Source organism: Tripterygium wilfordii, chromosome 13 (genome assembly GCF_013401445.1).
Source record: "Tripterygium wilfordii isolate XIE 37 chromosome 13, ASM1340144v1, whole genome shotgun sequence".
In the NCBI taxonomy this organism is placed as follows: domain Eukaryota; kingdom Viridiplantae; phylum Streptophyta; class Magnoliopsida; order Celastrales; family Celastraceae; genus Tripterygium; species Tripterygium wilfordii.
In genome coordinates this window covers 1261837-1287315 of record NC_052244.1, presented here as the reverse complement: position 1 = coordinate 1287315, position 25479 = coordinate 1261837, and the positions used below count along the sequence as shown (strand labels likewise).

The window sequence follows — 25479 nt, the reverse complement described above, 5'->3', positions numbered from 1 at the left end:
ATGAGCACGTGAATTTGAGGACCGAGTTTAAACTCATATCGAATGTTTAAATGATAAATTTACATAGTACTGACGTTACAGTTGCCAAAAAAATGTTTTGTGTAAAGAACTTGAAAGTACATAGAGAAGTTACCAACAAAAGAAAGATTTCCATGTAAATCTATTATAATGGATTTGGTTGTAATGCCAATAGATTGCAATAAGACATATTGGACGTTTAATTACTATAAGAGTACAATATTGTCGTAGTAACTCATATATATATACATACATACATACATATGTGTGTGTGTAGGCATATTGGACATGAGCTTACCAACCATGACCACCCTTTCTAGGTTAAGTCTCCCAATGAATTTCTTGTACCGGACTGGTAGGTTGTAAGTATTGGGAAGGACCGTATGGTGAAAGCATGGCACTTCCCAGCTACTTTTTGTCCTTTGTCTTCTTCGTACTTAGATTTCTTTTTATTTCAAATCCAAAAATAACACCTCACAAGGAAATTTCCGTTGGTACGGACCACAACAAATCAGTTAAAAACAAAGGCAACAGGGGCAAAACCGATATTTAGTGGGACATAGAGGGGCAAATTAGAAAAGTTGTTGGCGTATAAATGAATGTCACGGTCATTCCGGTTAGTTCTATTAATTCGCAGCGCTTGGAATAAGGAAGTAAGTTTCTTTCATTACGAGGACGAGCCGAAGAAGAGATGGTGAAATCAAATTCCAAAGAGTATTGAGACTTTTCATATTCGATTTACGAGCTATATTTGTTTTATTGTTTATGCAGTTTTTCATGTATGTGATGTGAGTATGTGATGTGATCGCTCTCTGCTTCTTTTCAGTGAATATTGTTTTTTTTTAATTTAATTTTATTTTTAGCGATGTTTTTGGAAGTGTTGGTTACGTTCGAGAGATTTTGATCTAATTCTGGGTGGATTAGGTTTGATAAAATTGATTTTACAGGGACAATGTTTCAGTTCTGTTTTTCTTTGTGAATTTGGTATAAATTTATGACAAACTTGGCAGTTGAGATTTACTCTGGCGTGGTTCACCGATTGATTTTGATTCCATTATGTGTAGATGCTGATTTGGTGAATTGTTTGGAGGGAGTGAAGAATCTCTGAAAGGAGTCGAATTGTTTGAAGGAAGCTGCGGTTTAATTTCTGAATTGTGTGGGTTGGAGCGTCTGAATCTGGTTTTGGAGGCTCGTTGGAGTGATTGTCGTGGAGGGAACCATGGAGAGGTTTCTGGCGACAGTCGGGATCGATAATCAGGCTGGAGGAGAGTCGGTTTTAGGGTCCATAAAGATTGCTGTATTACCTATAGCAAAGGTTTTCACAATGTGCTTTTTGGGATTTCTCATGGCATCCAAGTATGTTAATATTTTGCCAGCAAGTGGTAGGAAGCTCTTGAATGGGGTAATTAACCAAGGATTTCTTTCCAACTTTTGTCTCTTTATTTTACTCTTTTTTTTTTCCTAGGAGAATATTGACTGATATGTTGAATTTTGTATGTGCAGTTGGTGTTTTCACTGTTGCTTCCATGTTTGATATTCTCCCAACTTGGACAAGCTATCACTCTAGAGAAAATGATTCAGTGGTAAAGTTAGAACTACCTCTTGGCTCTTTCTTACTTGTATCTTGTAGCCATGAAGGAAGTTGAATTCCGTGTTAAAGTGGATGCTTATTGTATTGCAGGTGGTTTATACCTGCCAATGTGATTCTGGCTACAATAACTGGCTCAATAATTGGTTTCATGGTTGCATCCATTGTCCGTCCCCCGTACCCATTCTTCAAGTTCACAGTTATACAAATTGGAATTGGTAAGCCACTTCTTACCTTTTTTATGCCCTGTGGTAGCATGTAAGATATTACCAATTTTAATACAATCTATGCTCAAGTAAAATAGAGAATACAGGCAACTAGCACAGAAGAAGACCTGCAAGCTACAGAATCAAGTGACCTTACACTGTACTTGACAAAGTTAAAGTATCTTGTGGTGTTCTGAAGTTTGTACTCAAATTACACCTGATTGTCTTGGCTTTATGCCGCCTTCATTTATCATTTAATCAGATTACTTATTCTGAATCATATCTGGAATCAATGTTGATACAGGGAACATTGGGAACGTGCCTCTTGTCTTGATCGCTGCTTTATGTAGAGACAAGTCCAATCCATTTGGTGATTTTAATAAATGTAGCACAGATGGGACTGCCTACATTTCGTTTGGCCAGTGGGTAAGTTTTGAACATCTTTTAACTTGATTGTCACTTTTACGTGCAAGTTGCCCTTTGTTTCGCCATGTGAGATAGTTTTCTTCACTAAATATGCATGTCTTTTGGGGTGTAGTTTATTATTGCTTGGAACTAAAATTTGGTTAAGTGACAAATGTTTTGGGATAGCTTTATTCCTTTCTAACCACCATCATGAAGTAACTAGAGGAGTTGCTTACCAATCAAAATGGCCTTGATTAAGGTGATGCATTACCTCATACTCTTAGAATGTCTGCATGACATTTGATTGTTTGTCCATTTTATGGTTCTTGGAACTGTTCATGCCCCTTATATAAATCTTACTTCTGTATGATAGGTTGGTGCAATAATTCTATACACATATGTATTTCAAATGCTGGCCCCTCCTCCAGAAGGTACCTTTGACATTGACGTTGCAAGCCTACCTGTGAAGAATCAACCAAAAGATGGAACTCCTGAGCAAGTTCCCTTGCTTACTGAAGATGCTGCACCAACAGATTCAGATGCTTCCAAGAAAGGAAAGGTGAGTATCAATTGACATATGTACACTTATCCATCTGGGTGTCTGGAGCTCTACGCTTTATTCATATATAAAGAATATATATATATTTTTAGTTTGTAAAAGAAAATAATTTAGTCAAGTCTATTTGGTTTTCTTGTATAGTTATGCCTTTCTAAGAAACATCATTTGACAATGAAATTTCTACATGTTTTAATGGTAAACCATAGAGTTCCACCTTTAATGAGATAAGAACTGGCTTTCTAAATTGAATAAAATTATCTAGAAATGACCCGATAGGTGCTGCCTAGGGAGTCAAATGTCTGTATTTGCAGCAGTTTTCTATTTGAGGTGATGAAACCATGAGGTTTATTATGTCTCAAAAATTTCCCTACCAAAGTTGCAACCTTTAGTTTTGGATTCCATTGAAATGGAATTTGAAGAATCAAATGGTTGAATGATTCAGGAGTCATCATAACTTAAGGCTTTTTTCATTTCAATGGATCAAATCCATTCGCTTAATGAATCCTTTATTTTCAGTTCCTCTAATATAAAGCAGTGTTTCATTTCCATTTCTTGGTTTGCAGATCAAAGAAATTCTAATTTATTTGTATGAGAAATTGAAGCTCAAGCAAATCCTTCAGCCACCTATCATAGCATCTGTAAGTCCTTTCTCTTCTTTCTTACTTCCTTTTTTTAATTTTTTTTTTTTTTGGTTTTTGCTGTTTGTTGTGTCATGGGGAACTGGTCTAGAAACTTACCCTTTCTTCTTATCCTGAATTGCAAGTTCTATTGTCAGTTTTTTTACCTTAGGTCTGGTACACTGTTAAGAATTGGAAATAATTACTTGCAAGTTGCAAGGAAGGTTGTACACACAAGTGGCACTATGGCAATTGCTTTCGTTGAGTTTTGAATATGAGCTACAACGAACGAGTCAAATGGAAGATCAAAAGGGCCTTGAAGGCACTTAACTTAATGTAGTTGATTTGCCTCTTGTTATTTTCCTTCCACTACTTTATTTTTACTGCCCAGAGACCGAACAATAGTATTTTCTCAATTTGTCTTGCTTTTGGTGCTGAATATACCACCTCTTTGTTTTGATCGCTAAAATCCAGGATCTGGATTTTCTTAGTTCTTGAAGTCACCCTTTTGAAATGTGATTTAAGCATCTTATGTATTGTTGTTACCTACATGCGAACATGTGGTCCAGTGGTAGGGTTGCGGTGGTGCAATCTAGAGGTTAGAGATTCAATTCCTGAAACAGTCTCTCTAGGTTATGGGAGGACAAACGCGTCCATTGTGGGAGCCTTGTGCATGGGAGTTGTTTACCTTTTATGTATTGTTGTTACCTCTTGTTGGAAATTTAAAAATTATTTATTAGCAAATGCCTCTATCTTTTCAAGATACTTTTATGAGTATGCTTGTTCAGAAAAACAAAAAGTCTATTAAGAACTATATTTGTCTTGGTTGCTGCAGATTCTTGCAATGGTATTAGGTACAATTCCATTTTTGAAGCGTTTGATCTTCACAGCTGATGCTCCACTTTACTTTTTTACCGACAGCTGCATCATTCTCGGGTATTCTTTGCTTATCATTAGTGTATGTTAATTTACAGAAAGCAGAATGTATGATACTCTATGATTTCATTGCTTAAATACAATACCAGAGAATGGAAATGTATGTTGCATGAGGGACCTGTTTGGATAGCCTCTTCGATTAATTGTTTAGCCTTTTGGGTTCTGATCATTATTTTAACAATGCTTTCATTAACAGGGAGGCCATGATTCCATGTATTCTGTTGGCTCTGGGAGGCAACCTCGTCGATGGTACGCAGAGTTTGCTAGTTATCATTTTTCAGATATATCGCGTATGCGATTTCCTGACCTAACATGCTTCTAATCTTGAAAGCTACAAATTAATGAGCATGTCTGCAAACATACATAGTATTAGTCTCGCTAAACAGCAGCACTACATCTTAGTCATCTGTTTATTTAATCTTTGGAGTGACAACTCTTGGCTTTGACTACAGGACCGGGAAGTTCTAAACTGGGTATACGGACAACTGCTGCTATAATATTCGGACGGTTAGTCTTGGTGCCTCCTACAGGGCTAGGTATCGTAATGTTGGCCGATAAGCTGGGCTTCCTACCTCCTGATGATAAGATGTTTCGATTTGTCCTACTCCTTCAGCATTCAATGCCCACATCAGTCCTTTCTGGTAACAGCCTATTCTCATTTCTCTTTTTACTTTCAAAGTTGCAGATTGTGATCGGATTCTATGTTTGTGTATGTAGTTTTACATTGTGATGCCTTCTCTAATTACTTGGCTATTCTCTTTTTGTAGGTGCTGTGGCCAGTCTGAGGGGTTGTGGAAGAGAGGCAGCAGCTATCCTGTTCTGGGTTCATATTTTTGCCATCCTTTCAATGGCTGGGTGGATAGTTCTGTACCTCAACATTCTTTTCTGAAAAGTATCGAAGCCATGGCTTGTACCTAAAATTACCTTCTTCTTTCACTACCTCACCTAGTCAAGTTATACTGATAGCTAAACAGTTTTTCAATATGCGACATTTTTCTCTGGAAGGAAAGGTGACAGTAAACGAAGACCATGGCACCATGATAGAATGGAAGAGCACCTCTGTTCATAAGAGCTGTAGAATGGTGCTCTGAAATATGTCTACTCTTGTAGTCTTCTTTATGTATCAGGCTACCGTCTCAATGCTAATTGTTCATTTAGTAAAGAGACGAGAAATTTTTTCTGTGTGAAACATGTAGGGCATCGACTTGAAATGCAAACAACGGACAATTGGTTGAAATGGTGAACTTGATTGCATTGACTCTTATAGCAAGTGGGAATCACGAGTTCAAATTTCATGGGTGTTTTTCAATTTGCAAGACGAGCTTTTCCTCAATCCAGCATGTGTGTGTGGTAATGTCATCATTCGTTATAACTCAACTAGTCCATGGGTGGTGGGATCTTTCATGTACTAAATATGCAAATTATTTAAAGCTGGGTTTCTATTTTGACTTGGGTTTAATGTGAATTGGAAACTGGTGTCAACTCTCAGATTTAAAAAAAGAAGCAAAAATTAAGAGTCAATAGATTAGAAAAAGACGGCCTTCAGAAGAAGTCGTGGACTATGTTATATCAAGGTGTCCTGAAAAATGCTTAGAAAAGTGACCACCATCTTCTTCTACCTCCCCTCTGATCGGGCATGGAGGTGCCAGCAATATGAATCTGATGCTGGAGTTGTTCAGATATGTTACAACAGACTCGTGCCCTTGTTCCTTCATCTAGAGGATTGCGCAACCATAGTACGAGAGCAATACCCACAATACTGACTATTGGAGCAGCAGCAAGAAAAAACCATCCTCTTCTACCACCCCCTCTGGCAGAGCTATTTAAGATAGGGTCAGCATCTGGGAGGGGAATCTGTTCCATTCCAGCTTGACCAAATTCATGGACTTCATCTTCATCATCTCTATCAAAAACATCAGAGAAATTGTCCACAATCGCATCCCAATGATGAATTTCATGCATGTGTTTGATTTCTAGTGTTCCACTTCCCTTCCTCGCACTCTTGGTCATCAGTTGGAAGCTCATACCGACAGAGTGGACATGAATTCCGTGTACTCAGCCATGGCAGGATACAAGACGGATGATAAAGATGAAGACAAGGAAGCTGGTTTACTTACGTGCCAACGTATAAAACATCCTTGCAAATTGCACATGCTAATCCATCATCCCTCTCGTGCGCTCCTCATTAATGACCACACGGGGCAAGCTATGAAGAAAGGAAACAGCAGCTGGTGATGCTCCTCTTCTCGAACTGTCAGTCTCAGCAAGGTGCTCAAGCAATTCTTCAAAAGCTCTAGCATCAAGATAATCCCCAGAATTCCCAATATATGGTGGCAAGTGTGGTTCCCCCAATCGACCACCTTGCCTGAGTCTCCTATGAACCCCACTCTGAAATTCTTGAGAGTGTAATTGCTGATGCCAAATAACATGACCATTGCTTTCGCTTGGACTTGAGATGGTGCAGTTTTGAACCCTAGTTCTCCCTGCAACAGATTCAACCATGTCATCCTCGATAACATCTGCATCCCATCCACCATCTTCTTCTTCCTTGTCATCTGAGTACCATTGGTTGGGACCAGCATGCATAGGATCGATATCTACTGTCAAGATTGCTTTCGTCATCTGGCTGAATAAACATATCTGTATCAAGGAAGCTACGTCCATCCACAAAAGCATCCAAATCTCCTCCATACGCACTGAAAGAAATTCCATCACGCTCACCATGAAAAACCCTGTACCTACCAAAACTAATATTTGAGTCACTATCCCCATAAATTGACTCCAGATTATCAAAACCGTCAGTCTCAGCCTCAGAGAGAACACGTCGCCATCTTCTAGAACCACTTGGGGTTGTGGAAGAACTTGCCTCCTGCACTACCCTAGCCGAAGCATCACCATCTACAAATTGATCCTCATACCCAGGGACAGGAGACTGACGTCGCCCCACTAAACTAATTATCTGAGAGAATTGTCGTGAGAAAAGATCGTCAATTGACTCAGAACTGCTATACCTGGTCCTTCTTCCTCTTGCTGACCTCAGAGAATGAGAACCTCGTGTAGGGGTCCCAAGATCTTCAAGAAACAAAATTTACAGTCCCAACATATACTGATAATCTGAAGATCATCAATTATCTCAATTTCAGGGACGATAATTCTTCTGCACAAAGCACATGGTGCGGGCGGGATGGAGTGATCAGCTCCTAAACCACCATCCTGAGGTATTGTTTGTAAATCCATATCCACCTGTAACCAGACAAATAAATAGACATGTAGATACATAATGCTTACTTGCTTAGTCATTGGCCATGCAATGTCCAAGATTGGATTTACTCATTTACACAAAACCTGAAAAACCAGTTCATCCAATATACAATAAACTCATCCCTAGCCAAACATATACTTAAAAGAGAATCACCTATAGAATATAGATGCCCCGAAGGTTAGACACCAGACCTCTTACATCTGTCTTATAAATTGGTCATCTTAGCTCCTTACACACCATATAAAAGAATAATTATTTCTGCCTCAGAGCTTGTTAAACAATGAATTTACGAATCATCTGGAAACAACTGCACACACATTCCCTCTAGGAACGTAATAAATCAACGTGGTTGGGGTTTCTGGAAATTTTCACAATTTCAAGGCATGTCGAACATAACAATTAATGCTTTCTTCACCCTATTTGTTGCACTTGTTAAACAAGAATGAGATGATTTTGGGAAGCATGAGTATCCCACTCTTCAATAGGCAATATTTAGCTTGTGAATGACCACCAATGCCGACAGAATTGCCTTCGTGTACAAACTAACTGGTTTTCCTCAACCAAATTCATAGTAATGACTAATGACAATCTAACTAAGGCATCTAATTACAGTATAATCACATGATCCTAAGTTCAAACAAAGGCACTTCGTTTTAGCAGCCTATTTCAATTGGGAGCTGAAACCCCTCGTTATTACTTCAAATCAACGAAAGTATCCCCTATCAGGTTAACCGAATTGACTAACTGCACTTGAAAAGCAAAAACTTGGCGATCGACCCCAAACACACAAACCCAAACAGCACAATCAAACTAATAACAACCTAAGATCACAAAATCAAATAAACCCATCAAAGGTCGGATAATTGTTCAAAGTTCGAAAAATTACCAGATAAATTAGGGTTAGGAATGCTCATAGAATCGGCACAAACTGCAGGTATGGGATGGCAGCAACTGAATCCGATCGAACTGAAAACTTGTAAAAACGTTTAGACAAGAGATGAAGAAACTACTTAGAAAGATAACATAGGAGCTATCAAAGTCGAGTCATTGATTAGCTTGACATAGAAGGGGAGAAGTAGATGACCGAATTGACTGTGGGCTAACTGGGTCGAGTCGAATCGAGTCGGGGTCGGGGTCGGGGTCGGGGTCGGGGTCGGGGTCGGGATCGGGAAGTGAGCTTCTTCACTCCTCGTCAGTACTCAGCAGTCAGCACAGCAGAGCAGACTCTGGAACCGTGTACGGATTGGGCTGCACGTTCAATCATGAATACGGCGTCGTTGCGTAGTTCATGCCATGTCATTCCTACTTAATATTGTTGGCACTCAAAAAAAGAAATAAGTTAATTACTATTAATTCCAAGTTTTTGTAACCATTTTTTGTTGCCTTACGTGAGTTTAGTAGGATATTAATTGTAGAATCATATACGTGTAATGATCAAACCCTCTTATAAGTAACTCACAATTTTTTTAATTCGACTCTTCTTTAATCGTGTGTTACATTACCCTATATATTTTCTGGACAAGACATCATATAAGCTCGTTTTTTGGACATTCAATATGAATCTAATTCAGACTGTCAAATTCCCGCACACAGAAATTTTTCACATGACAACATAATAAATTAAGTTAAAGTCCAACGCTCATGGCTATAAATTATAAAGGATATTGGATAAGACAAATGTAGAATGCGAATCAATCAATCAATTACTATTAAATAAAACATTTTGATTTGAAGTAATAATGGGACCATTGAAAAAAATCATGGAATTTAAGTGCCGGAAGATACTCTAATTAATCATTTTATGGGTTTAACTCACATAGAAACTATTGATCTTATTAATAATTCCTTCCTCCAATCCTCCAAGGTTTGTTTGTTTTTTTAAAAAAAAGCACCTCACACATTGGGCCAATACTGGCCCTAACAGCCCAAATATGTTGGGCCTGTAAGTACCGCGACTGTCCTCCACGCTCTGCGTTGTTTCCGTGACAGGAAAAACAACAGCATTTAGCAAAAGCGACAGAAAAAGAGAACAATGCGTTCCATTTTAGCGGATTTGATTTCTTGTCTAATTTGTCAGTTGTGACCCAAAGACGCCCCTCTCACTCACTGTATCAGCTCGGCGAGCTCAGAGCTCAAATGATTTATTCCAAAAAATTGCTTGCCAAATGCGACCACTTAGTTGAACTCTTCAAATGTAGACTTTCCATGAGATTTTTAACGCCTCTATTAGGAACCTAAAACGAAAAAAGAAATTAATTTTTGGTTTTCTTTTTACAGATTTTCCATGTCTGGAAGAGACCCCATATCTCCCTGAAACAGAAACCAAACGATTTGCCCACTTGAATGCAGACCCAGCTCTCATTTCTCTATTTTTATTTATATAAAGCGATTTGTCAGAACCCAAAACCCAAAGTCGAAGTAGAACCACAACTTTGTTGTTTCTTTGTTAAGTGTTGGTGGGTTTGTGTCCTTTCTGAAGTTGAATGAGAATGTCGAGGTGGGTTTTGTTTGTTTAAACGAAAGTCTTGTCAGTCTGTTAAAGAAATAAATTGTTATTTAGTGCTACATTTTGTATTGCAGTAGAAGAAGATTACAGATGGCTATGTGGACAGAGGGGCGTAGGAGGAGCCCAAGAATATCTGCGTTGGAGTTGAATGCGGGTTCCAATGCGCAGCAATTCAGGCTGCGTAATAGTACAAGTCATGGGACATCCTTCAGTACAAGGGCTAGGAAGAAAAGAAAACTCACACAACTCCAGTATGTCTCAGCTCACCAGGTATTAGCTTCTCTCCCTACTTCGTCCCCTTTCGGGTTTGAAATATTTGGAGCTCTTGGTCCCATTTAATCTCTGTCTGTATGTAGGGTCCGTATAGGTGTGTGTATGTATGTATTTGTGTTTTTGTATCTATTTGTTTGGTTGTGCCTTCCCTTTACTCTCTTTAGTTTTCTTTCCCATTTTCGTTCCTTTTGCCTCAGTTTCAGTTTGGGTGATTTTTTTGCCTCTAACGGAGTTTTGGTGGAGAGTGTTTTAAATGGGTTTTGGCGAGAGGATTTAATGGCAACAGAGTAAAGTAAGAAGTCAGACACATTGATCTGGTACTCTGCTCCTCGTATTCCATGATTTGCAGTCATGTTCCGTTGATTGTTTTCATCTGTGAACACCATACCCACACGGCCACACGCATCACATTGGTTGTTTGGCAAAAGCATCTTATTTTTTATGGTTCTTACCTTCCTTTTGTCCCTTTTAAATTAATTTTTCCATGTCTGGTGAGATTTTTTAAGGTATTATGGCTCCTCACAGTATTCTTCTTTTCCCTCTCTTCCATCGGCACTGATTTTCTCTAGAATACTATATCTTCTTTTTTTTCTTGAGAAGTTCACTGCAAAGGCAACTGCTAGCAGTTCGGGTTGGTATTTAGTAGGGGTGTATTTTTGTTAATAGAGATGAGAGGGAGCTAACACTTATTCAAGAAACAGAATGTATAGTAAAAAAATCCTATTAATTGAGTTATTTCCTCTCAAGGGGTTGGTAGTTAATACAATGACTTCATTGTGTGGTGCGAACTTTGGTTTCAGGATCCTAAGTCCTCAGATGAGCAGGACAGTGAACAACTTGGTCATGAAGATTATGATGGTGATAGCGGTTAGCCTTTTTGCTCCATTGAAGATGATTATTGATTTACCTAGCTCTGAATTTCAGTACCGATGATATGCAATTTTGTTGTCTCTTTCACCAGATCTGCCTGTTGTACAGGATGAGGATAATCAAAAGTGTCAAAATGAAGCTTCAAATCCCGGTTGCCCACACATTTTTTTGTTTAAGAATTTCGAGTTTTCAGTCTCCTATTTTATATACTTGTTCATGAAGACAATGTAGTTTATATACCTTTGACGTACCTTAATCTTGCATCAGAACAAACAGCAGGCATGCCATCAGAATTATGGTTGCCAGAAAAACGCATTCTTGAGCTTATCCTTGACACATTGCAAAGGTGTAGATTATTCTAATTTCTTAAAATGCAATATTTATCCGTATATTCGAGTATGGCTGAAGGTCTTGCATCATTTTATTGTGGCTGATTGTGTTACATACATGTAATACTCAACATCATAATCAGTGCAATTCCTTATAACTTTCCAGCTTTTCTTGCTTTAGGTATGTAATTATTTTTGAATTTCAGGAGAGACACCCACGAAATATTTGCTGAACCAGTTGACCCGGACAAGGTTTGTACTCTTACAAACCGGATATTGTTTTCCCTTTGTGATTCATTTATAAGGATGGCATTTTTGGATCTGAGAAGGTTGAGGATTATTATGACATCATCGAAGAACCTATGGATTTTGGCACCATGAGGGCTAAGCTTCATGAAGGAATGTATAGTAACCTTGCACAGTTTGAGGTTTGCTCCTCTCTCCAGAATTAGTTATCTATCTCATTTTCGTTCTTTTAAGGCAGTTATGTTCTTTTACCATCAGTTACTTTTGTCATTAATGTTTTGTGACGTGTGAAGTTGAAACTGCAATGTGATGATAGGTCTATATACAGTACCGAATAATATACTTTTCTTTCTTGTTTGTGGTTGAGTAAATTAGTCTGATTCACTAAATCATGCAAGTAAGATAATGCTAGTTTTCCTTAAAATATGAAAGATATAGTTTTTCAGTCAATTATGTTTCTTATATATTGTATTTGGTTATTCGCCTTTTTATTTGGTTCCAGTGAAAGTTATCTAAAAGTGGTTTCTGAATTGTGATTATGAAACATAACAAATGCAATCTAGTTTTTAAGGTTTTTTTTATCCAACATACATGATGTGTCTGTTCTATTGTCTGACTTCTTTCATTCGGACTACATGCAGCATGATGTATTTTTAATAACCGAAAATGCTATGCATTTTAATTCATCTGGAACGGTTTACTTTAGACAGGTATGTCTTCATATCTGTCTTAGTTCCATTGCAGTTTTCCAGTAGCAAAGGCATCTTGATTGTCATCAACTAAATTGCGACTCTTGCTCTCGCAGGCCCGTGCTATTGATGACCTAGCTAAGAAGGTTTTTCATGTTCTCAAAACTGATCCTGAGAATTTTGAGTTTGAATTCTCAAAGACAAGAAGAAGAAGTGCTAGAAGGCCCCAAGTCAACTCTAACCCTTCTTTTAGTAGCACATATGCTAAGGTTGCTACTAACGCGAGGTCCTCAAATGATGCAGCATCAAGAACAGTCAATTCTTCTATGAGTCCTTCATCATATTCCACAAGAAGAGGAAACTCTCGTTGTTCTGCTACTCGCTTTCAGACAAAAGATCATGACCTGGTTTTTGGTAAGAAGTAATTTCTAACCAGATTATCTGAATTGCAATTTTGTAGACACTCAACTTGGGTAGGACAATCTATATTGCATTCTAAAATATAACCAGGTGAAATGCTATTTTCCTCGAGAGGTTGTAGATAAGGCTACCCTGGTGCAAAGGATTGCCCAGTTTTATTCATTTAATTTTGTGAAGGAAAAAATACACCATTTCTCTCAATTGAAAGGCAGCAATTTTGGGATTTACTTTATACTCTTAAGAAAGTAATTTGTAATTTTTTGTGCAAGCTCATTCTTCTAAAAGCTCCCATAAAGTTGAATGCACTACCTTGATTATGTTTTATCTTCTATCGGTCCATGAATTCCATGAATGTGAAGTTTGACGAATTCAAGTCTAGAATTTACTCTCACTTTCCCTAGTTCTTCTTGGGCAGGTGCTAGGGATGGAAAAACGTCCAGTTTTTCTGAAGTAGATCGTCGGCTTTCATATAGATCATTGACTTCGGCCTCCCTTGATGAGAGTAATTCAATCGGTTTCTCTAGTTATATCGATTTTAAAACGCTATTGCATGTAAGTACTATTTGCTTCTGTGCACCATGTATATTTTCAGCTTGTATGTAACTTGTAAACAAACCTGTTCATGTTTTTCTCGACATGCAAGTATGATTATAAAGCCGCAAGGAAAAAATGAATGATGACAAGTTGAATGTACTATCATGTTTTCCTTCTGCAAAATTGGTGGCAGTAGAAGAACCATTTGATGGGTCCTGACACAGAGTTTGTGAGAGTAGGGAATCCTAGTCTAGTGATTATCCAGTCAAAACTGATGAAGTAAATGGCCTAATCTGCCATATGGAATTTATTTATTTGAACGTTATCTGGTGACCTCCCTCATAGAATTACTACAATTTCTGCATGTGTTTCGTGGCTCAAGTTACAGAATTTCTAATTGCAGGACAGGAGCTGACCAATTTCTTTCTCTCTTTTGTAGGTGAATCAGAAGGATATTAGTTACAGAGAAAGTTTGATGAAGTTTGTTAACGATTTAGGACCAACTGCCAAATTAGTTGCCCAACGTAAATTAGCTGATGCTTCAGACTGTCAGACTCCTCATCCACAATGCTTGTTTCATACTCATGAACATCGAAACAACGAAACCTCTTCTTCGGCACAGGGAAGACCTCCTGTTCTGAATACTGCAACAAGTTCTTTACTGTCTGAGAATGTGCCGGATCACCTCCAGCTACATGGGCATACTACTCTTGCTAGAAACTCTGATCACAAAATGGGTATATGTGATACTGATAAAAGAGGAAAAAGTTGCACCGGTGAAGATATGGATGATTCTGATGTGGAAATAATAGAAGTTCTGCCTAGCCAAGATAAAAGGAGCATCCCTAGTGTATTTGCAGGTAAAGTTTCCAACAGCAATGGCATGAATGCTATTGATGTTCCCAGGAAGAACAGGACGCAACGGGATCAAAACGCTGGGAAAATGTTGAGTTTTGCTGATTTTAGATGTCTGAATGGGTCGGTACCCAAGTTGCAGAAAACAGGCCATGAATCTACATTCTTAAAAGGGAAAGACAAACTCGATAATCGACCACAATCCTTGGATGCAACTTCTGACAAGTCCAGGCTGAGCAATGCGCTGGATTACCGGGTGAACGGCAATATCAGTATCTTGTCCTCTTCATGGCCTCCACAAACTGCTGGCATATCTAGTTTCTGTCAAACCAACAACTTGGTGCACAATCAAAGTATGAATTATTCCAAGCATGATGACCAATCCACCGCTGCAAAGAACAGAATCCATGGAATTGGTTCTCCAGCTGAGGTCGGCGAGGCCTCGAAATTGACTCATCTCCAGCAGGCTCCTTCCCAGTTCATTTATGACCTGTCTTATTTGAAGTCAAGGCTTGATCAAAGCAGATTCTCTCAACAAGGCTCTTCAGGTATCAGGGAACAATCGCTTATTCCTCACAATGGTGATCATCAACTACCCCTTTTGAATCCTCAACATACTGAGTTGCCTCTTAGGCTTTTGAGATAATTTGGAGTGAAAAAGTTGGCAGAGCATCGAAACTTTGTAAAGAAATTCAAGATAATGAAAAGTTCATGTAAATAGTTCTGAAGTCACACTTTATTAATTTACACTCTTTTATTAAAAAAATTTGGTAATCGAGGGAACGATATCATACAAGCTTGTCTTCAAAGTTCAAATCTCGGATATGGGTCTAAACTTGCACGCACGAAAGTTTCTCACTTGATAATAAGATAAGTTAGGTCAAAGTTCAACGCGTGATCATAAGACTATTACTCTCAGTTATAATTGCATTCATAAATCAGTTATAATTGAATTCATAAATTTTCGAGTTCATGCGATTTTGTCTGGGATAGCTATCCCAATATTTATTAGCTATTGCACCTTCAAAATGGACCCTTCAGTGAGATTCACATTGTGCATATAACATGCTCCACTGGAAAAATAAAATGAATTATTTTTTTATTTTGTTAATTTTAATATTAACTGAAAAATATCACAAATAAACCCGTACATAAATACATCAACCGTCAGATTACAGGAATGAAAAAGACGATCCAACGGTAGAGGTGGTTTCAGAAGGCAAGGAAGAGTGGTGGACTTTAGCGCGTATGGTATGGCCAGGTTGATAGAAAAAAACAGGAAAGGAGTTCGTTAAGAAATTCCAGAGAATCGACCAGCACTCTTCCCGACGGTTGTGCATCTGCGGTTCTTGAAGACGACGAAGATGGCGTATAGGAGAAGACAAGGAATTACGAGGGCTTCGACCTTCAAGGAGGAGATTCATCACCAACCGGACGATCACCTCTCCGGCTCTCCAGCGTTAAATTCTTCATATTCATTTTCGCCGTCCTCATCCTCCTCAACGCAATCCTCATCACTTGCTGCTCAGGCGATCAGGGCCTCTGCAGCTCGTCGTGAATCGTCTTTTGCCTCCGAATCTCAAAGATCCAAGGTTTGTTCATATCTTTGATTATGTTTAGTCTGTTTTTGTTCCGCAGTATATGATTTCATGTCTCGAGTGAAAGATCCGTCCACTTCTGTTGCGTGATTCAATGTAGATGCAGACATTTTTCTATTAAAATTGTTCGATCTTCTCTCGCTCTAGCTATATTCATTCTTGGTTAATCAAACATGGTCCATAGGGCAGAAGGTATCAATCGCATAATTAATCTCAATTGGTTCGTATCTGCAATTTAGGGCAAAAAAATGAATCCGCATGGCGAAATCCATCGCTTTTGCGCCTTATATTGGGTTGATTACCTCCAATTATATTTGATAATGTTTTAAACAAGTTTTACCTTTTTTTTTTATTATTTGTTCATCATTATGCCGAACAGATCTTTAGCAAATTCTGTGATGTCTTGGAATGTTAGTGAGCTGAGAAAGATTACTAGGACTTTCAGATGATTCGATTTTTCCCCCTGTTGTGAATTATTTATAACGTGAGTTTCTAGTATAAGTTATTTGGATTTGTATGTGATGCTTTTATGTTATGGATGTCAGACTCATCTGTAATTCTCAATTTTCTATTTGTTTTGTTGTTGTGATATGATCCCTGGAAATATAGGGGTCGGGGTTTGCTGCAAATGAGGATACACCGTCTGGAAAGGATCCCAGGGGATTTTGGGGTGTCCTGGCTCACAAAGCAAAAGCAATTCTTGAGGATGATATTGGATCCCAACAATTTGAAAATCCTAGTAGATCAAGATTCCAGATGCCAGATGATTCATCTGGTGGCAAGGTGATTATGCTTTCGAACATTTTCATTCCTTGAAACATTTGAAGAGTTAGGAACGGAAAGTTAAATCAAACTGATTGTCAGGATAATGCTCTTTTTGCTTTAAACTGGTTATGGGTTCATGCAGCTACCATATTTCTCTGGGACAGAATGATTGCATGCTGAATGCAGCTGCTGTTTATTTGGCATACATAGTATGTATTTGCTGGAATTTGTTATCCATTTTTCTTTTCTAATATCCTTATCTCCTTTCTCGTGACTACAGTTTCAGCAGCCATACCAACAATCATCTGATAACTTGAGAAAAATGGACAATCCTACATTCCGGAAGGGCTTGGATAAGCTTACTTCTTCTCTTAACCAAATTGGTGATACCTTTGAAAAGGCTTTTGAGGTAAGCTGTTTTGATCTTTGCCCGGATTCTCCTCATCTTCTTATTTGTTTGCTGGCTGGCTTGTCAATTTTAGGGTACGTAATTCATAATTTATAATTTGGTTTCTCCATTTAGTTCTACTCCTGCCAGATAAACTAGTTCCATTTGATATTTGTATTTTTCTATTTTCAAAACTTCATACATATTGATGGAAACTGAACATTTCTTCACAGTGTAGCATCACAGTTATCAAAGAAATAACAGGCAATTCCATCTCTTAGTGTTGACATTTCCTTTCATAATCAGAAAGGGCACTGATTAGCATTGCTAATTGTCATTCCAGGAAGGACGCACAATTGTGGAAAATAAGACTGCAGATATTATCCAAGAGACACGCAAACTTCAAATGAGACGAAAAGGAAACAGTCCTGAGGCACATAATCGAGATATTGGAATTAGTACTTCGTGGCAACCTCTGGTGCCGCCTGCACAACCTCTGAATCAAGCCAACCATGACATTCAACTCAAGGCATCTCGCGACGTAAGGTGCCAAACATGTAATCGTGTGTACTGTTAGAGAAGTTGAAGTTTCAGCCATTCAGTTTAGAATAAAGTCTAATTGAATTTCTTCATTCACGTTGAATTGCCTAGCACGACTGGGTGGCCTGCAACTCAAATATACATCCAACATGAAGCCCTTCTCACATAAATTAATTTGTCTGTGAGATAATTTACGTTTAAGGGATATGAATAAGGGGGGAAAGTTTTCTGGGGAAGAGATTCCAAAAAAGAACCTTAGAAGTTGTGCTTCATTTATCTAAGGCTTTAGTTGAAGCAGTACCTGCTGCGTTATTAGCAAAGGTGCTGTGGAGTCTAAATGCCGGTCAAGGGTTTTAGTTTTAGTTTCATTCTCGTTCTTCATTTTGAAGTATTGACTCTGAGATTCATCATAAGCCTTTGTTTCTATTTGCAGGTTGCAATGGCAACAGCGGCTAAAGCAAAACTTCTTCTTCGGGAGCTCAAAACTGTTAAAGCAGACCTGGCTTTTGCAAAGGCAAGGTGTTCTCAACTGGAAGAGGAGAATAAAATTCTTCGTGAAAATCGCGAGAAGGGGAGTAATGCTGCAGATGATGACTTGGTATACACGTAAACCTTTTATCTTGAAGCTAGCATAGGATTGGCCGTGTTTTTTTTTTTTTTCTTTTCGCTCCATATCCTCATTGCACTTTGGAGTTTTTTATCGTCACTTGAACATATTAGTTTCTCTTTTATTGGAAAGCAGAAAAGCTCTCAAGTTCATCCATTTATAAACTGTTTCTGTGACCTCAGATTCGCCTTCAACTGGAGACACTTTTGGCAGAAAAGGCTCGTCTAGCACACGAGAATTCAATATTTGCTCGTGAGAATCGTTTCTTGAGGGAAATCGTTGAATATCACCAGCTCACCATGCAGGATGTTGTTTATTTGGACGAGGGGAATGAAGAAGTTACAGAAGTTTATCCCATTGCCAAGATGCTCTCTGTTTCTCCACCCTCTCCTACCTCTCCAGACTCACATTCTGGAAGCCCAACAGTTCCTATTTCGCCTCCAGACACACCTGATATATCAGCAAGTGATTCCCAGCTGAGTTCAGCTACTCAAGTACTCGAGGAAAACAAGGAAAATAGTGGCAAAACATCCCCACTGGACTCGAGTACTCAAGTACCTGCGGAGAAAGTTGGCAGTATATCCCAAGTACCTTCTGACTAAATTGAGTCTCACATTCTTTATTTATTTATTTTTATTTTTTTCCCTTTTTAGTCGTCTTCTTTTTGGATTTTTCTTCTTGTTTTTTATGGAGTAAGTTGTGGGTGGTTTCACGGGTGCTTATTTTTCATCCTTTTCTTCCTTTGTTTTATATGTGTGGGGAGAAGATGCTCTTTTCTTTCTTTTTGGCCCGCATTTGTTGTTATTTTTGTGTATGTAATTATGTTAAAATACGTATCCAGGCTCTTTCGATTTATTCTTAAAAAATAGGCAATTCTTTTTCTTGTTTCTGTTCTTTGTAATCTTTAATCGTAAGAGCTTACATTTGACATCTGTTTTTTTACCATAAGCTAACAAAGTGGCTTGAAAAATTCACATATTCAACTCATCTCTTCATAAAGGTTTTTGAGCAACCCACCGTTATGCAGATGCCCTAAAGAGGTAGGGGGTGTTCTTGCCGAGAATACCAAACCAGTTCAGTGTTTTTTTTTTTTATTTCGCTACAACCAGTTCTTTGTTTTTACCCATGCAGTAATTAGCAACGTAACAGCAGGTAAAATTCTTCCTTCAAAATTCTAAAGTCAAGCTCAAAATTAAATTCTTTCACAGTAAACACGTGTCAAAATAGAATTTTACAATTATATTGGGAAAAAAACACTACGATCAAATTAATATGGCTGTGTCATGTTGAAGAAACTCCATTACATCTTAAGGGCTTCAATAGATACATTCAACCTTTTCCCAGTACTCAATTCCGATTCGACTGTCTTTGATTTTGTAGTTAATAAACAAGGTGGAAAAAAATAGAGTCAAATATACCTGTGCAGATGGAGTGATCAACAAGCGGCCCTCTGAACAAGTGATTTAAGTGGTTCAGAGCAGTTAAAGTCCGCGTTTTCTTTACAATAGACTCTTTAGAATACCTGGAAAAACAAACTGGTTGAACCATCGCTAAATGACCTGAGATCCGCTGGTTTGACCAAGGCCCTGCACAAGGGGCATGTCCTCTCCCGTTCAAACCTACAAAATTAAAATACAGCCCAGGTCATTTAGTTTATCCCAAAAGGATGAACAAGCAACATTGCAAAGTGATTGAATTGATCGAGAGGAGGAGGAAGAAGGGGGGATGGGGGGAGGAGGCTAGGGAAACAGAGGAATAAGAGACAGAACTAACCATTCTGATACACAATCTTCACAAAAGATGTGTTTACAACGAAGCAGAACAGGAGCATGCATCTTCTCTTGACATATAGCACACAAATCTCCAGCTGCATTGACCTGCACAATCATGCAAAACTTCAGATGTCTGTACAAACTTCCTTTTCGCAGCAAGATTAATAGCAAATTAACTATACCTGCTCTGTTGTTGCATAAGCTCCGTAATGCACCTCCTTACGGGAAAGTGCTTTCAAAGCAGTAAAGAAAGATTGCACCTGAAAAATTCACAACCCAACGTAAGGGAAAAGTGCAAGAAAAGAGGAGAAGACTGCCATGTTGATAATTCCTCACTTCCAGGAAGTGGTTACACGTGAAAATTTGAAATTTGAAGAGACGGGAAACAGGGCATCAAAAGATCATATATTCATGCACTCGAAAGTACAATCATATACACATAACCATACCTTCTCTACCACAGAAGTCAGCTTGAAAGTCAAATATAACCCAGTCATTAGAGATGAGAAAAGGCTTCCATAGTCTTTATTCAAGAAGAAACGATACCAGACTGGTGTCGGCAATAAGGCTCGGTACAGCAACATCAGATACTCAACCAAAGTTAACATTTGGCCCTGAAAGGTAATGATCTCCATAGTTACAATATAGAAGAAATCAAAAGGAAAGTAAAGGTCTGAAATATAAACCTACAGTGCTGATTGCTTGTAGGAAGATGACTAAATTTTAAAAAAACAGAGGAAAAAAGTATTTGGAATGTGGTATCTCATTTTCAGGTTTAATGTCAATGCAAAAAATATTATACCACATTCATTTCGTATATCCCTCACCTGCTTACGGTAGTTTCTGCCCCTACTGTTTTTGTAATAAATCAATAAAATGCACTTGAGAATCATTGCCGCCTGGCGCACCAAGGTATCTGGAAGACAAGCATATCAAAATCCATTGTAAATAACGGATATGGCATTAGCACACAAAGACCATAAAAACAAAACATATGACACAGAGTTATGGAAATGGAACTATGAGGGTGGACCAGCAAAGACATACTCAAAATCAGTATGGATACATGCATTCGCATTTATTGCCCGAACATTGATGAGAGAGATAAATGCAGAGCTTATGTAAACTGGTTTGATTGCCTAAAGTTTTGAAGTCTGTCTTTCCCTAGAAATGTTTTTGATCTTATTAACTGCTCGTCTTTGGTGTAGTTGTGGGTTGCGCCCCTTCGGTGCTTGGATAAATTTTTCTATTAAAAAAAAAATACTCGGGACATACATATGCTTCGCACAATATCACAAAATTACTTCTGAATGAAATTGAAGCTACATGAGCAGCAACCTAATGCACTAAAACTAGCAAAGAAGTCAATGGACACAAAAAATGACCGCTCTTAAGAGGAGCTCCAATGCTTAAAGTACAAAGAAATAAATCAGAGTTGAAAGTTTCAAACACTTCATTGTTATAGTTCATGATTAGTTGCAAGGTCCGAAGCATTATGCAATTATTTATCATCAACAGTACTAACTGTTTTCACAGTCTATTAAGATAATTTGAAAGAATTAGTAGCCAGATATATATCCAAGAGTCCAGCACTTCCTAGTTGAATTCAAATGCATGGAACCTCAGTGATACAAGATAATTACAACTGTCATGTAAAATTTGTTAATACAGGGTAACAAATGAAAATTTGCATCTTTGAACAATGAAATTGCTAAAAGCACCAGGAAAAATGTACTCACCATTCACCATAATAACGAAAATAGCATGCCAAAAAGGTGGGATAGATCTGGGAGGAAGCATGACCAATGGGTACAAAAGATCGTCATCCCGATACCACCAGTAAACGCAAACAACATGTACATTGAATGCAAGAGCAATTCCAATAAGAACAGAACTCTTTCTTTCTCCCTGCATCCAGAAACAATTAAAGAAAAAAAATTAATGACAACAATAGTAGCAGTAATACTTCTGACTCGTGATTCATCTATAATGCGATTCAGAATGCAGAAATACAAACTAAACCACCTTCAAAGCAGTTTGTTTCCGTAAAATGTCATTTGATTTGAATAGGACCGCAGCAATCCAAATTGTAACAAAGAACCCTGCAATTCTTGCAAATGGAATATGTCACCAGCTAAAGAAATTATGCTAGTAAAAGAATAGAAGAACAGAACAATCAGCAAAGAAAATCCTCGCTATTGCTAAACATCGAATACGACATTTGTACTAACCATCCTGAATTACATTTTGACAATCGGGATGCCTCATCACAGGAGGAAAGAAAAACTAGGCATGTAGGCAACCCAGTCGGCCATCCCATTACAAACGTAAAGCAACAATACTGCAAGTGCAAAGTGCAAACAAAGCACCAAGACCAACTGGCAACGGGGGGAGATAATCAAAATGCAAATAATCTGCCTGTCATGTCCACACACATAATCCACACAAGTCGAGTATCTCTGAAGACCGCATAGCAAATACACCTGCAAAGAGCTAAGCCCTAATTCTGGAATGTGATATTATAAATGCTAGCAATTATCAACCTACTAATTGGGGTAATGTCCATAGGAACAAATACTAATTGGGGCTATTTGTCAAGTATAGGTACCTATGCATAGTAGTAAAGTACTAGTAATACCTTGCAAATGCTGGCGAATGAACACAACCAAGAGAAGTAAAGAGAACGGTAGTATTTGCTCAATGCATCTTGCAGCTTGCTGAATATCATATCTCTGGTATGAAGAATCCCTGCCGTTCGCCCCAACCCCTTCACCAGCTTCCCCATCACCACTAGCACTCCCAGGCTGTGAAACTCCATCGCCCGCCTCACGATCACCCCTGTCATCTCCCACCCCTTCCAGTTGTATATTTGACGCGATTGGCTGAAGAGACACCTCTGCTTGACCGTTGACTCCTTCCCTAACTTGCTCAACAACCAGCCCGGACCCCTCCCTATCGTTCTCATTCTCATCAGCGCCGATGATCCTAATTGCAACCTCGCCATTGTTGGCAGCCACTGGTGAGGAGGTACCAGAGTCATCCGCACGATTGTTATGGATTTGATTTATTAACGACTCCGATTCTTGATGAGACGACCTGGCCGTCCGTAGAAGACCGGAATACTCTAACAACGTCGAAATCGGAGCCTGGATGATGTTGGAAGCAGACAAGATCCCGTATCTTCTAGAATGACCACTATTCACAGGTGAAGAACTCCTGTACGCCTCGGAATTGCTGCCGGACGCCTCCATTTGCGTAGTCAAATTCGATGCCCGAACCCTAACCATCCAGCGTATCTCCACTCCTATCAATCACTATATCTACATCAACCAAGACGCGAACACAACACACAGTCGCACAAAATCACATGTAAATATAGAAAACAAGGAAAAAAAAAATATTTTCGTGTAAACCAAGAAAACTCGAAAGAAACTAGCGGTACCTTCGAGAGCAAAACTCCGTCGAGGACCACCGGAATTGAAAGAAAGAAGGCCAAGCAGAGGGAATCGAGAAGTGTAGGGTGGAAAAACCGAAACCCTAGAATGGGAAGAAGAGAAAAGTCAAAGAGAGAAAATGATCAGAGAGCGATTGCCATTTCCAAATCTACCAAACTTCAATAACAAATCGGAGCTGGTGAATAATTTATAAAAGAAAACGCGTCAACGTTGAACTGCGCCAGATGACGAGATTTAGATTATAATTTTGTTTCTCGCTCTATCGCGCTTCGGCTTCGGCAATGCCAGACAGCGCGAGAAAGAGACCCTGCACCCCGCTTTCCTTGGATTATCTTCATCCACGATGGATTTTATAATTTATTTAATTTTAGTACGCTCTTCAAAAGATTTTATTTGGTTTTTTTTTTAAATACAGAGAAAAAGGGCGATTGGCGGATTGACACCTTCCACGTCATTTCCTCTTCTTTTTTTTTTAAATGCAAATTTCTAAGCTTAAAAACCACAAGGAAATAGAATTTGTAGTACGGGGGTAGGGTAGGTTACAGCTGTTGACATGGGCCTAAGGGCTTGTTTTGAACTGGTTATGATTCGATGCTCATGGTCTGAAAAACTGGGCCGTTCAAGGCCCAGCTCATATGCAGAGAATCACAGAACTTTCACTTTCAGAGATACCCACGGGTGAAAGGAAGACAACAAAATTGGCAAATGGAAACATACACAAACACATACCATGGTGGAGCATCACGTGCCTACCTTTGGTTGGTCAGTTTGGCGACATCCCACAAAAGCAGTGGTCCTAATTGGTAAACTACCTGTATTTCTCAAATGGCGAACTCTCACAAGGTCAAATTAGTCAAGGCACCCGCCTCAATGTGCATCAATTCTTCTCACATTGAATACATGTTTTCTAGGCACAATAACCAATAACAACAATTCATGAATAACAAGTCCGTATGGGTTCATGGCTTAGAGTGAACGATATATTCAATATATTTGGATTGAAAATTTCAATATGATATTTGAGTAAAGTCTCAGTCCATTTGGACAAACCCCTACCCTTCCATTTATTGGATATGACATAAACCAACTCAAAAGCATAGGAGAGTTTCAAGACTAAAATATCATATTAGTATGGCATAATCCAACCAAGTAGTTTATAAATAAATCTCAGCTCCTCTCACATTGAAAATACATTTTATGGGCCTAATAATCAATATCAACGACATACAAATTCGTGTAAACCCATAGTCTATAACCAACAATATATTCAATGTGTTCGGGATGAGAATTTCAACTGTCACTCCTTGCTCCGACGTGTCTGCCTTTTGGTGGTAGTTGGTATTGTGAACTTCCTAAAAGGGGCCTATGCTTCTGATCACACGTGGCACATCATAAGGCGTACTTTCAGCAGATGACTGGACCAGTACTTGTAATGATTAAAGGAATGGGTCGGGCCCATTGAGCTGGCAAAAAATCTATTAGGAAGTCCATCTCCTGTCGTCTTGCAATCTTGGTCTCGATTGCGTGGTGGGCTTGGACTTGGGCTTTAAAGGCAGGCCCAACTATTGGGCTTTGTTTGGTAAACTTCATCTCTTCAGATTTCGACCGCGTATTTAATTATGGAAGATTTGGGAATGTCAGGAATCAGACCCCGAGATTTATTGAGATTTTTACAACCTTAAACGACAAATCTTAAGAATATATATAGACCATGTAATTGTCTTTTTAAGACTCAAAAACCCTAATTAACAAGTCAGATTATTAGGAGACTGAGACTGTGACCTCCCTAAGGTTTCATTCTCTCTGAGCAGCAACTCCTCTCTACAGCAGGTATGTTTTTAGAACCAATCAACCATCCATTCTCGTCACAGTACAAGGTCAATATATAGTATGAATCGCTTAAAGGGTAGTATTCAATAATGCAACTTGCAAAGTCTATCGACCTAAATTAGGAGGAATAAAAGTAGTCTTGTCTTTTGGCACTATGTGAGTATGTGGGTATATGTATATATTATGTGCTTCCGATTCTATATCCAGAAAA

The 25479-nt window shown here is 38.6% G+C and overlaps 4 protein-coding genes and 1 pseudogene across 8 annotated transcripts; 3 read left to right on the top strand and 2 right to left on the bottom strand.

Annotated features, from left to right (window-relative positions):
- The first annotated feature begins 573 nt into the window (after window positions 1–573).
- LOC120012978 (protein PIN-LIKES 6-like) lies at window positions 574–5622 on the top strand. Of its 2 annotated transcripts, none has more exons than XM_038864561.1 (11): window positions 574–732; window positions 1083–1420; window positions 1522–1601; window positions 1700–1824; window positions 2117–2238; window positions 2591–2776; window positions 3340–3414; window positions 4229–4329; window positions 4526–4578; window positions 4782–4970; window positions 5097–5622. In XM_038864561.1, exons 2-11 carry the CDS (start codon window positions 1238–1240, stop codon window positions 5216–5218), a joined length of 1236 nt encoding a protein of 411 aa, XP_038720489.1. In that variant the 5' UTR covers window positions 574–732; window positions 1083–1237; the 3' UTR covers window positions 5219–5622. The 2 variants fall into 2 exon arrangements, with proteins under 2 accessions (XP_038720489.1, XP_038720491.1); XM_038864563.1 differs by having other exon boundaries at window positions 609–712.
- Window positions 5623–5796: 174 nt separating this feature from the next.
- LOC120012977 lies at window positions 5797–8754 on the bottom strand (annotated as a pseudogene).
- A 900-nt stretch (window positions 8755–9654) lies between these two features.
- Window positions 9655–15086, top strand: LOC120012976. Of its 3 annotated transcripts, none has more exons than XM_038864559.1 (12): window positions 9655–9785; window positions 9869–10088; window positions 10175–10367; window positions 11171–11237; window positions 11332–11391; window positions 11508–11586; window positions 11776–11821; window positions 11899–11997; window positions 12457–12525; window positions 12621–12918; window positions 13340–13476; window positions 13898–15086. In XM_038864559.1, exons 2-12 carry the CDS (start codon window positions 10075–10077, stop codon window positions 14957–14959), a joined length of 2124 nt encoding a protein of 707 aa, XP_038720487.1. In that variant the 5' UTR covers window positions 9655–9785; window positions 9869–10074; the 3' UTR covers window positions 14960–15086. The 3 variants fall into 3 exon arrangements, with proteins under 3 accessions (XP_038720487.1, XP_038720488.1, XP_038720486.1); XM_038864560.1 differs by having other exon boundaries at window positions 10172–10367; window positions 11171–11228; XM_038864558.1 differs by having other exon boundaries at window positions 10172–10367.
- A 480-nt stretch (window positions 15087–15566) lies between these two features.
- LOC120012975 lies at window positions 15567–19098 on the top strand. Its single transcript, XM_038864557.1, has 6 exons — window positions 15567–15905; window positions 16521–16694; window positions 16957–17085; window positions 17408–17605; window positions 18038–18202; window positions 18394–19098. The coding sequence occupies exons 1-6, from the start codon at window positions 15678–15680 to the stop codon at window positions 18811–18813; spliced, it is 1314 nt and encodes a 437-aa protein (XP_038720485.1). The 5' UTR covers window positions 15567–15677; the 3' UTR covers window positions 18814–19098.
- A 293-nt stretch (window positions 19099–19391) lies between these two features.
- LOC120012974 (RING finger and transmembrane domain-containing protein 2-like) lies at window positions 19392–23775 on the bottom strand. 2 transcript variants are annotated; one of them, XM_038864556.1, is made up of 9 exons: window positions 23426–23775; window positions 22622–23287; window positions 22009–22085; window positions 21723–21891; window positions 20811–20899; window positions 20433–20597; window positions 20166–20243; window positions 19985–20088; window positions 19392–19830 (listed from the first exon to the last, which is right to left on the bottom strand). In XM_038864556.1, exons 2-9 carry the CDS (start codon window positions 23268–23270, stop codon window positions 19725–19727), a joined length of 1437 nt encoding a protein of 478 aa, XP_038720484.1. In that variant the 5' UTR covers window positions 23271–23287; window positions 23426–23775; the 3' UTR covers window positions 19392–19724. The 2 variants fall into 2 exon arrangements, with proteins under 2 accessions (XP_038720484.1, XP_038720483.1); XM_038864555.1 differs by having other exon boundaries at window positions 22622–23303; window positions 23426–23774.
- Window positions 23776–25479: the final 1704 nt, after the last annotated feature.